This window comes from Notolepis coatsorum, assembly GCF_963971535.1.
Source record: "Notolepis coatsorum genome assembly, chromosome: 1".
In the NCBI taxonomy this organism is placed as follows: Eukaryota; Metazoa; Chordata; class Actinopteri; order Aulopiformes; family Paralepididae; genus Notolepis; species Notolepis coatsorum.
In genome coordinates this window covers 238,860,657-238,873,774 of record NC_140165.1, presented here as the reverse complement: position 1 = coordinate 238,873,774, position 13,118 = coordinate 238,860,657, and the positions used below count along the sequence as shown (strand labels likewise).

Below are 13,118 nucleotides of genomic sequence, written 5' to 3'. Positions count from 1 at the left end.
GATATACTGCACTCTAATGTTTTCCTGAAGGGGGTAGAGTTCCACATGCAGTGCAGGAATTTAAGTATCTTGGCGTCATTCTAGACACTACACTCCGGGACGACAGTGGGAGGTAGAGCAGTTGTCTGGTAAACCGGAGGTTGCCGGTTCTAATCCCGCTCCTCCCGGGCAGCGTGTCGAAGTGTCCTTGAGCAAGATACTTAACCCCTAATTGCTCCCAATGAGCAGGTCGGCACCTTACATGGTTGCCTCTGCCGTCGGTGTGTGAATGTGTGAGTGAATGGGTGATTGTAAAGCACTTGGATAGAAGCTGTTATATAAATGCACCGTTTACCATTTACACTATCATTTAAACATCACAAACACAGTGCAATTCAATCTGCGCAACTTCAGACAAATTAGATCATCTCTGTCAGTAGATGCTGCGGGAATGTTCACTCACTCAAGGATCTTCTCACATGTCGAACATTGCTTCACAAACCAGTCATGTTCATTTTATACTAAATGCTGTGGGGTAATAATAATAATAATAATAATTATAATAATAAATTAATTTAATTTATATAGCGCTTCTCAATAACCCGAAGTCGCTGACAATAGTCGGGAGCAAAGTAAAAACAAAGAAATCGCAGTGACTAGAACTGTCCCAGTGACTAGAACTGTCCCAGTGACTTGAACTGTCCCAGTGACTAGAACTGTCCCAGTGACTAGAACTGTCCCAGTGACTTGAACTGTCCCAGTGACTTGAACTGTCCCAGTGACTTGAACTGTCCCAGTGACTAGAACTGTCCCAGTGAAGAACTGTCTCAGTGACTAGAACTGTCTGTGACTAGAACTGTCTCAGTGACTAGAATTGTCTCAGTGACTAGAACTGTCCCGAACTGTCCCAGTGACTAGAACTGTCTCAGTGACTAGAACTGTCCCAGTGACTTGAACTGTCCCAGTGACTAGAACTGTCCCAGTGACTAGAACTGTCTCAGTGACTAGAACTGTCTCAGTGACTAGAACTGTCTGTGACTAGAACTGTCCCAGTGACTAGAACTGTCCCAGTGACTAGAACTGTCTCAGTGACTAGAACTGTCCCAGTGACTAGAACTGTCCCAGTGACTAGAACTGTCCCAGTGACTAGAACTGTCTCAGTGACTTGAACTGTCTCTGGGCGTTTTCACACCTAGCTCGTTTGGAGCTGTTATTCCGGAACCTGGAGCGTTTACCCCTTATTTCGGTTCAGTTGGGCATATGTGAACACAGCAATTACATTCTGTTGCGGAACAAAACAAGCGGACCGAGACCACCCTCCGAACCCGAAGCGGACTCGTACGCTGTGAGAATGCAATCGATTTAACAAACAGACACAATTAATAATAATAATACGTCGTGGGTCAACGTGGAGCAGCGATGAGGTACACTGCGTCGTTGATATTTGGGCAGACGATGCTTGCCGGGTGTCAGTCAGTCAGTCAGCCGTGCGCAGGAGAGAGGAGCCGGGGTGCGTCTCTGTAGTGACAGCAGCAGCACCGTGCGGGACAACCTCTCTCTCTCTCTCTCTCTCTCCTCTCTCCTCTCTCCTCTCTCCTCTCTCCTCTCTCCTCTCTCCTCTCTCTCGAGGCTCGATTCACGGTTGGGGGGGACACACACACCCCCCAAAATCTGACCAATGAGTGACAGTTTGCTCGTGCATGCGTTTGTTTTGGTGCGCTGTTAACACAGCCGTGTGAACACAAACAAACTAAATGACAAGTGCAACAATTGTATCATAATAGTCCCTGTCTCCCTGAATCGGAACAAAGCAAACGAACTACAGGTGTGAAAACGCCCTCAGTGACTTGAACTGTCTCAGTGACTAGAACTGTCTCAGTGACTAGAACTGTCCCAGTGACTAGAACTGTCTCAGTGACTAGAACTGTCTCAGTGACTAGAACTGTCTCAGTGACTAGAACTGTCCCAGTGACTAGAACTGTCCCAGTGACTAGAACTGTCTGTGACTAGAACTGTCCCAGTGACTAGAACTGTCTGTGAATAGAACTGTCCCAGTGACTAGAACTGTCCCAGTGACTAGAACTGTCCCAGTGACTAGAACTGTCCCTGTGACTAGAACTGTCTGTGACTAGAACTGTCTCAGTGACTAGAACTGTCCCAGTGACTAGAACTGTCCCAGTGACTAGAACTGTCCCAGTGACTAGAACTGTCTCTGTGACTAGAACTGTCCCAGTGACTAGAACTGTCCCAGTGACTAGAACTGTCTCAGTGACTAGAACTGTCTGTGACTAGAACTGTCCCAGGCATGGATGAGGAAACTCAACTGGAGTTTCTATTTACACCAGTTTTTTATTGTACATGGACTGAACCCACAACTATTTTCCAGGTATTGTTTATGTGCATAGCTCTTGATACATGTATGTTGTGACTACTACATCCTGTATGTGTTGATGTTGCACTCTTCCAGTGATGTGAATGATGTGGCTACTAGGACAAATGTGCAATCTACAATTAACGTGCAATCTATTCCAGCACTTTACAATTCAAGTGCAATAAAATGATCACATTAGCACTCTGGCACAAACACCAGGACACTTGGTACCTGAAGTACTACCTGAAGTACCTAAACTCATAGTCTTCCTATTTCCCGGTTTGTCTCACAACATTATTGTGTTGTCATTGTCTGTTTCATCTATTGTCTGTTTTTTTATGGTTGTGAAGATTGTGTAGTTTAGTAACTTGTACATGTTCTATTGTCTGTTCTTGTGATTATGAAGTTTGTGTAGTTTAGTAACTTGTACATGTTCTGTTGTCTGTTCTTGTGATTATGAAGTTTGTGCACATTTGTAATTTGTCTGATCTCTGTTAACATCAACCTGCAAAGGGTCTACAGATGGAAATTAGCCTCTGGCTATAATCTGACATATTTACACGAACATGTTCATCAATATGTACTGTCCCTATTCAAAAAAGAAAAAGGGGGGCAGAGAGAGATGGAGATATAAAAGAGGGGCAGAGAGAGGGAGAGGGAGAGAGAGAGAGACAGGAGTGTGAAGATGAGTAGGGACAGAGTTTAAAGAATTTAGGGGCATAATGGAAAACATGTTGGCAGAGCTATATACTGTATTATGTAGAATACAACACACACACACCACATCCATTCAGAATTGGGGAATTCCATTATTAAAAACGGAGATGTGTTGTGCTTCATTAGCTTGGTGATGGTATAGTAATGAAGCACACAAAGTATAATGCATGTCATGATTTATGAATAATTGTAAAGCGGGTGTCATGTCCTCTGCTCCCCACCAGGCGAGCTGCTGAGCAGCCTGGTGTGTCACCCAGAGTACAAGCTGCTGAGCCTGTGCAGCATCCCGCAGGTGGCCAGCTCCTCCATGGCCTACAGCGTGTTCCGCTGGCCGGGGCTGCTCAAGCACCTGCGCCAGATGCTCATCTCCAACACCAAGATGGAGGAAGGTACGTTCGAGCAATGTTCTCTTTTGAAACCATGAGGCATCCCATAATTCCTTTAATTCTTTTTGGTACACAGTACATTTTGAGTAAAATGTACTCTGCGAATTTTCCTGTGTACCTTTTTTAGGCCATGCAGTTCCATCCATGACATCATATCCTTGATTTTCCTAATTTGTACTTATAGGTGCTGTAAGTGGTATTTACGTGTTAAAATAAGTGTTAATTAGCTTTACATTCTGACAGCCATCACTGATGTAGAGTGTTTGGTCATTTGTGTGTCTGTTCTGTAGTAAACACAAAATACATTTCCTGGTATGGAGAGAGAACAGTAGATAATATTTTTACTTATTTCAAGAAATCTTGCCAAGTCAAATTTGCACTGGAAGATTTTCTTACTTGTTTCAAGGACACATTTGCTTACAATTTGTCAGACCATTTTCCCAGTGTGGAGTTCTCTCTCCTGATTGGATAAAGTGGGAATGGGATGCCAGAAAATGTATTTCCTGTTTACTGTAGAGTGGAGGGACTGGGAGACCCATGTTACTGACCAGACCCTCTATAATCTATATCAATGATGGCTGTCAGAGTGTAGAGCTATTATTTCAACATGTAGACCACTTATTTTAACAAAGAAATACCACTTACAGCACCTTTTAACAACTTAAAAACACACAGAGCAAGGAAATAGTGTCAGTTTCACTTTCAGTAAAGTATCCTCCATCGCGCAGCAACAAGCTAAAAGTGTTCTTGGTGGAATGTTCCCTCTCAGGTATAGACTGGCAGGTGCGCGCTCCTCCTTCTGCTCCTCCTGGTGGTCCTGGTGCGCCTCCTGGTGGAGCCGAGCGGACCGCGGGCCTCAGACGACCAGGCTTCAACGCCTCCCTGGCCAACCTGCTCATCCTGCGGGGGAAGGAGGTCTACAGCGCAGACACAGGTTACTGATCTGTTTACATGATGAGACATCTACAGCGCAGACGCAGGTTACTGATCTGTTTACATGATGAGACGTCTAGAGAGCAGACAGGTTACTGATCTGTTTAAATGAGACGTCTACAGAGGTGTAGCAGCAGTACAGACAGTAACCCTTCAGAGGTGTAGCAGCAGTACATACAGTAACCCTTCAGAGGTGTAGCAGCAGTACAGACAGTAACCCTTCAGAGGTGTAGCAGCAGTACATACAGTAACCCTTCAGAGGTGTAGCAGCAGTACAGACAGTAACCCTTCAGAGGTGTAGCAGCAGTACATACAGTAACCCTTCAGAGGTGTAGCAGCAGTACATACAGTAACCCTTCAGAGGTGTAGCAGCAGTACAGACAGTAACCCTTCAGAGGTGTAGCAGCAGTACAGACAGTAACCCTTCAGAGGTGTAGCAGCAGTACAGACAGTAACCCTTCAGAGGTGTAGCAGCAGTACAGACCGTAACCCTTCAGAGGTGTAGCAGCAGTACAGACAGTAACCCTTCAGAGGTGTAGCAGCAGTACAGACCGTAACCCTTCAGAGGTGTAGCAGCAGTACAGACAGTAACCCTTCAGAGGTGTAGCAGCAGTACAGACCGTAACCCTTCAGAGGTGTAGCAGCAGTACAGACAGTAACCCTTCAGAGGTGTAGCAGCAGTACAGACAGTAACCCTTCAGAGGTGTAGCAGCAGTACAGACGGTAACCCTTCAGAGGTGTAGCAGCAGTACAGACAGTAACCCTTCAGAGGTGTAGCAGCAGTACAGACGGTAACCCTTCAGAGGTGTAGCAGCAGTACAGACGGTAACCCTTCAGAGGTGTAGCAGCAGTACAGACAGTAACCCTTCAGAGGTGTAGCAGCAGTACAGACAGTAACCCTTCAGAGGTGTAGCAGCAGTACAGACAGTAACCCTTCAGAGGTGTAGCAGCAGTACAGACAGTAACCCTTCAGAGGTGTAGCAGCAGTACAGACGGTAACCCTTCAGAGGTGTAGCAGCAGTACAGACAGTAACCCTTCAGAGGTGTAGCAGCAGTACAGACGGTAACCCTTCAGAGGTGTAGCAGCAGTACAGACAGTAACCCTTCAGAGGTGTAGCAGCAGTACAGACAGTAACCCTTCAGAGGTGTAGCAGCAGTACAGACGGTAACCCTTCAGAGGTGTAGCAGCAGTACAGACGGTAACCCTTCAGAGGTGTAGCAGCAGTACAGACAGTAACCCTTCAGAGGTGTAGCAGCAGTACAGACAGTAACCCTTCAGAGGTGTAGCAGCAGTACAGACAGTAACCCTTCAGAGGTGTAGCAGCAGTACAGACAGTAACCCTTCAGAGGTGTAGCAGCAGTACATACAGTAACCCTTCAGAGGTGTAGCAGCAGTACATACAGTAACCCTTCAGAGGTGTAGCAGCAGTACATACAGTAACCCTTCAGAGGTGTAGCAGCAGTACAGACAGTAACCCTTCAGAGGTGTAGCAGCAGTACAGACAGTAACCCTTCAGAGGTGTAGCAGCAGTACAGACAGTAACCCTTCAGAGGTGTAGCAGCAGTACATACAGTAACCCTTCAGAGGTGTAGCAGCAGTACAGACAGTAACCCTTCAGAGGTGTAGCAGCAGTACAGACAGTAACCCTTCAGAGGTGTAGCAGCAGTACATACAGTAACCCTTCAGAGGTGTAGCAGCAGTACATACAGTAACCCTTCAGAGGTGTAGCAGCAGTACAGACAGTAACCCTTCAGAGGTGTAGCAGCAGTACAGACAGTAACCCTTCAGAGGTGTAGCAGCAGTACAGACGGTAACCCTTCAGAGGTGTAGCAGCAGTACAGACAGTAACCCTTCAGAGGTGTAGCAGGCGACGGGCGGCTAGGTGGTGCAGTGGGCAAGGCGCTCACCACCAATGCAGGAGACGCTGGGTTCGAGCCCAGCTCTCCGCATTGCTATCAGCTTGGCTGGTCGTTCATACTAATACAATTGGCAGTATTAGGGGGTGGGAAGCTGATGGGTGGGGATCGGACGTTGTGGACAGCAGGGGCGTTTTTAGGGTTTGAAAACATTGGGGGCTTCAGCCCGGGGGGGGGTGGAGGGGGAGGTCTGTACATATACTGTACATACATACACATATACACCAATAACAAAATAAAAACAGTTAAAAATCATACACATAAGCAAATAAACAAACAAACAAACATATGCACAGCCTATGTATAAAATAAATAAACAGTTAATCTCTAGTCTTTACAGTTTTCTTCAATTGCATAAACACTCAAATCAAAAGTATTACACAATTATCAAAACCTTACACTCAAGGAGCAAAATATAGGCCCAGATTTGCACCCCTACAATGTCAGCCTCACTTTTTGCAAAACAATACACACAGTGATTTGCAAAACACTAAACACACTTGCATTACATTAGACACAGAATGTCAAATTACCACACATATGAGCCAATTGGTTAAACACAGCCATCAGATGCACAAACACACCATTGCTTAATTGTAGATACACAATCAGGTTTAAGCACTATAAAAATGCAGCAGGTGAGTTCACCTGTCTTCAACCAAAATGGAAGGAGAGTGAAGTACTGTACACAGAGAACGTGAAAATATACAATACATTCACCAAACACTACACAAGACAACCAATCATGCAGACTGATGAAAATATACATTTTCTCCCATTTTCCCAAATCAGTCAACATGTCAACATGGAGAATCACAACAAAAAATTATCTTGCCAGATCCAGCTAGGCAAAGAGATAATGTCTAGTATTTTCTGTTTACATTTTTTCAAAAAAAATTGTGTTACTGTAATTTTAACCTGTACTGGATACAGTATTTTATGTTTGTCTGATATTTGCTGAGCTTACAGTGTTATGCACATAGTAGCATGAAAACTGGGACATGTATTGTTGTGATTCTCCATGTTGAAATGTTGACTGATTTGGGTATATGGAGAGAACATGTTATTTTTTTCATCAGTCTGCATCATTGATTTGGGTATATGTAGATAAATAAATTATATTTTCATCAGTCTACAGCATTGGTCTTGTGTAGTGTTTGGTGAATTTATTGTATATTTGCACATTCTGTGCGTACTTCACTTACAGTACTCTAATCACTGAGAAGTAGAATTGCTAAATGTGTTTTAGGTTAAGCACAGCAGTGTGTGTAACTGGTTCAAACAGAATTAAGTCATATGAAACATGTTTCATATGGTAACAAAATGTAGTTTTTATAAATTAGTGTATGGTTTTGACAAGTGTTTAATTTAGCAAAGGATCTGAGGTGTTCTGATAATTGTGTGTGTGGTTGTGCTAATTGTGTGTTTTGAAACACCGGGCCCCGTTTTCAAAATCATGCTTAGGCAATCGAAAAAAAACGATTGTGTGTTTCATTATATACATATATGTCTTCTCATAAAAAAAAGATTCGATTTTTGGGTCTTTTCCTGCCTTTGGTCCGCTTTGCATTCACATCTCAAATGAACCGCAGCAGGGTTCACTTGCAAGAGTGAATGAGCTTTCACACCACCCCAAACCAACCGGACTATCCGAGGTTCGATTAAAGCTTATTATAGGACACTGGACATGGGTATGGATGGCTCCAGGTGCTGCTGCGTTAAAGTGCACATCTTCAATATCTGTACTATTTAAAAGCACAGTGCAGGACACACTCAAAGGTTATCGCACCTCAGAGATGGCAGTGGACATGTATGACAGGACAAAGGCCATATGTAATGGCCTTTGGATTGAGGAACATACTACCAGCCAAAGGAGGAAGCAGAAAAGGATGGACGAGTATGTAGTTGCGTCATCTTGTGGCACAAGCTCAGACCTCAGCTCAGGAGATCAGCTGAGACAGAGACTGTTCTATCCAGTCGTCGACAGAATGCTGCAAGAGCTTGAGAGCAGGTTCTCATGAGTTGGATAACAACTTATGAGAGGCATCCAGGCATGTTATCCAGCCTCAGACCAGTTTCTCTCAGTGGAATTGCTGCAACCCCTCGCCACACATTACAATATCCAACTATTGCCAGAGGAGATCACAGTTGCAAAGTGTTTCCTGGTCAGGACAGGCAGAGATGCAGTCCCTACTATCCAAAGTGTCTTTTCCCTCCTGGATGATAATAATAATAATAATAATAATAATAATAATAATAATAATAATAATAATAATAATAATAATAATAATAATAATAATAATAATAATAATAATAATAATGCATTTGATTTATAAGGCGCCTTTCAGGACACTAAAAAAAAAGTCCACAAATCGGTGAATGAAAGAATTATAGGATCAAATGAAAACTACTTACAAAAAATGTTTAAAAGTACTAAAAACCAACAAAAAATACCAAACACTAACAAACATTCAGCACAGACAATGGGGATGCTGACATAAAAAAAAAAAAAAAAAAAGTAAAAAAAAAAAAATGTAAACAATTTTTTTTTTTTTTAGATCCGGGGCTAGGAGAAAAACATCCGGGGCTAAAGCCCCGGAAGCCCAGGGCTAACGACGCCACTGGTGGACAGCGACTCCTACAGGTCGGTTGGTGCGCCTGCGCAACAGAATCAGGAAGCGACGGGGGCGGCGTGCCCTCCAAACGCAGACCCCCGACGCTGAGAGATCGCGCTGTGCAGGTGAAAAGATGCGACTGCTGCTTCCTCGAGTACCGGAGGGGACACGTGATGCAAGGCTTAGTCCACATTGCAGCCGGCTTGTGGGAGGCATGGCCTAACAACGTTCGAGACAGGGGAGGGTACAATTGGACGATACGAAATTGGTATGGGAGAAAAATAGAAAATGGGAGAAAAAAGTAGATAAAAAAAAAATGTGTAGCAGGCGGAGGAGGCTAAACTTAATGTCCCCATGTTTATCAGAAGGGCACTGGACCTGAGATAAGGAAGTTCGTATCAGTGCTCATGCAAGTGTCAAAGAGTCAACAATAAGGATATCTCAGACAGGAACATCAACAAGAGAGACGCCAGGGGAGTGATCCGCACCAACCTCCAAAACCTGCCCCTCATCAGCTCCAACAACAGCCGCGCCCTCATGGAACCAGGGGTGCGAGTGACCAATCACAGCAGCACTAGTTTTAACCCCCCACTGCCTCAGTGGCCAGTGATGTCAGACTGTGTTTGTACTGGGCAGCTCCCAGGTGGGAACGTGAAGGAGGGCGTTGCTGAATAACAAAAAGAGTCTGTGCTCAGTGAACCCAACCGGGGTAAATAAAGGTAACAAACTAAGAAAAGAAAAAAAGGACAAACTAGTAAAACTTTGTCTGGCAAAATTCAAAATGTCAAAGTGTCACTTTGTAATATGGAGATGAATGCATATACTGCAGGTCATAACTGTCATAGATGTCACTGAAAAGATGTTTCACTCGGTACCAAAGTGAAGCAGTGGCTAAGGCTAGCAGCCGAGCATCTCTTCCTGGGGTGTCACATGCAACTGATTCAGGAGGTTGACCCCTGACCCCTGACCTGACCTACGCACAATGGCTCCCTCACCTTACCTTTCAACACTCAAACCACATTATTGTGTTTCTATAGCAGAGCTGCTATTGTCTTTGTATGGCTTTACACACACAGCCACAAGGTGGTGCTATAAATATGTATATATATTTATATAAATATGTATAAATTATGTAAGAATCCACTTAACATTCCAGTCGTCACGCGCCGCCGGTCTTCTCAGATTAGCTGAAGAATGTTATTTGCGTGTGTCACGCTTCCGCAGGAGGCTTCAGGGACCCGGCGCTCTACACCCCCTGGCTGTCTCCGGACGAGGCGTTCAGCGTGTGGAAAACCCCGGTTCCCTTCGATAAGTATGAGAAGTCCGCTACGCTGGTCAGTAACAGCCAGGCTCTCCTCCAGCCGCTGGACAGCATGGTGGGGAAGGCCTGGAACATGTTCGCCTCCAGGTGAGCCACCGTGAGAACACCCCGTTGGGTTATCTTTAACTTGACACACACGGTACACTGGTCTGGGTTGCAGAGAAGCATGCACTGAAATGAAAAGGATGTTGAATCGATTAGTTGGTTATGGAGTGATCTCCCACCCGACATCACCTCATTGCTGGATTGGAGCTCTGGACCTTATCATACTCGCTCTGGTGATAGGCTGATGCTTAAGGTCCCCAGAGTTTGCAATGAATCCGGAACATCTGCTTTTAGCAATGCACTTTAAAACTCAATTCATCAATGAAGCCAGCATAGCAATCTGGTTAGAGGTGGTGGAGAGGATAAAGGTTAGCATATGAATTTGTAATTCTTGGTGTTAAACGGAATAATGGATGGATTGTCCAAGGGGGGTCCTGGGGGGGAGAGAGCGAGCAAGAGCATAGGTATTGTATTGTATTTATTATGGGTAAATATTTTAATCTACATTTATTTTGATTTAAGTACTGGACTGTCATTATTGTGTCAATCATAGTCCTGTGATTCATTGTGGATTCCTACTGTTTATGTATTGTGTGTCTGGTTTTATGTAAAAAAAGGGGAAAATAAAAAACATTTGTTAAAAAAAATATTTATCAATTCATTAGTATATTGGTCGGTTTAAATCTTTAACAGCAAACCACTACACCACAGTCTGCAGTTGTTTTTAATTATTTAAAAATGTTTAATTGATTGACTTCAATATTGTTTTATTTTTTTGTATTTATGTGTTGTATTTCTCTGCATCATTCAGATTAAATATAGATTGAATGAATTAATCTTTCCCATCAATTGACTTGTTTTCTCTCCTCACAGGGCTTACATCCATCAGTACACTAAGTTTGGGATCTCAGAAGAGGACTTTCTAGACAGCTTCACGTCTCTGGAGCAGGTCATCTCCAGCTACAGTCAACTTTAACTGTGATTTATACAACGGCATGCAAATTTCTCGATTCTGATTGGCTGAAACAGTCATTTTACACGTCTTTATTGGCAACAATCCACGCTGCTGGCCCAGGACCCGCCCACAACCGACCCACATCACATCACTCCGCCGGATCACAAGAAGGTGGCCAATAATCTTTACAAATGGATATGTTAATGGCGACTAAACGACTAAATATCAAGCGATTCTGTCACAGCGAATGTCTTAGTCGTTTAAACAATGTTGGATGATGTAATTGATGGGTCTTGAATCATTCTGTAACAAAAGAAAAATCGCGGATTGATTGATGGATTAATTTGCGATTTTTTTTTCAATTTCTTTTTCCTTTCGACTGTCAGCGCTCGCTCTAGTCTCCACCCACCGCCACACACCCCCCCCACACACATACACACACACACACACACGCACGCACACGCACGCACACACACACACTCTGCCTGCAACGCGGGGGATAGTCAGAGAGCTGGGTGCTGCGCTGTTCTAAGTGAGCATGGCCTATTGAGTTGATTGATTGATTGCTAATTTTATTACTGTACGCTTGGTTTCCAACTGGTTAAGTTTAGGCCCTCTACAGTAGGTTTAAAAAAATAAATAAAAGAATAGGGCGAAGAAAACGTTTTTTTCCTATAGGGCAAAGAAGACTTTTTAATTTGTTTTACCTACTTTATATAGAAGCATCTAAGAATGAAGTTCTATGGAAAGTAGGTCTGCATTCCCTTAACAATTGTGTGTATTGAGCCGTACTGTATTGTACCCATTCTGCATCTGGTAATACAATTTTCAATCAATCATTCCAATAATACACAGTTGGATGTGTTAGTTGGTTGGATGCACTTCAAGCTGCTTCCACATGAGGCAACTTCTCTCAATCATTCCAATAATACACAGTTGGATGTGTTAGTTTGGTTGGATGCACTTCAAGCTGCTTCCACATGGAGGCAACTTGTCTTTTTTGTAGTTGTGGGAACTACTTTTTCTGGCGGATGGTTTTTTCAATAAATCTTCGATTAATGTGTGTTTATTGTATAGAAATAAGGTTGGATGAATCTAGCAGTTGTATAAAAGCTTTACATCACGCGCAGGAGTGGTTTGTGACCAATAAACCATGCCTAGGGGGGTCTAACGACCACCCCTAGGCATGGTTTATTGGTCACAAACCACTCCTGCGCGTGATGTAATGCTTAAGTACACGTCTCTGAGCGCATGGACTGATGTTGACAAACGAGTGGACACTATATTGAGTATTGCTAGTGATTATGAAATGTTTACAGAAGTACTTTTTTAAACTGTAAATATGATGTATATTAATTAAACAAATATAATACTAATTATATTTAATACTTTCTGGACCGCAGCGTTAGGAAGGTTTTGATTGGCTACAAGTGGGTGTTGTGTGGCTTATCTGATGAGCTGAACATCGTTAGGAAGTAGGGATGTCCGATATTATCGGCATTAAAATGTGATATCGGAAAATATCGGTATCGGTTTTCAATTCTTTTATTTATTTTTTACATTTCTATAACCTTTATTTATCCAGGCAAGCAAGTAAGAACAAATTCAGATTTTATTTATTGTCAAAAGTATTCATAATGTTGTGTTAATTCCACAAGAGATATGTAATGTTAATGACCTGAAATTATTCCATTTTGGGGGGGGGTGAACCCTGCATATATCGGTATCGGTTGATATGGGTATCGGAAATTAAGAGTTGGACAATATCGGTATAGGTAAAAAAGCCAATATCGAGCATCCCTATTAGGAAGTTTTGATTGGCTACAAGTGGGTGTTGTGTGGCTGATCTGATGAGCTGAACATCGTTAGGCGTTTCTGC

The 13,118-nt window shown here is 43.3% G+C and overlaps 1 protein-coding gene across 2 annotated transcripts in view; it reads left to right on the top strand.

Annotated features, from left to right (window-relative positions):
• tubd1 (tubulin, delta 1) overlaps positions 1–13,118 on the top strand; it is a 43,836-nt gene that overhangs the window by 24,644 nt on the left and 6,074 nt on the right. Inside the window, exons 5-8 of one of the 2 annotated variants that reach the window (XR_014620599.1) lie at positions 3,292–3,456; positions 4,223–4,387; positions 10,143–10,326; positions 11,158–11,410. Coding sequence is in view for 1 of the 2 variants with exons in the window: in XM_084331148.1 (XP_084187274.1) it covers positions 3,292–3,456; positions 4,223–4,387; positions 10,143–10,326; positions 11,158–11,260 (617 nt within the window). In the remaining variant the exon portion in view is untranslated. Of the gene's footprint in view, positions 1–3,291; positions 3,457–4,222; positions 4,388–10,142; positions 10,327–11,157; positions 11,954–13,118 lie in introns of those variants that run through there. The other variant, XM_084331148.1, reaches the window with a different exon arrangement.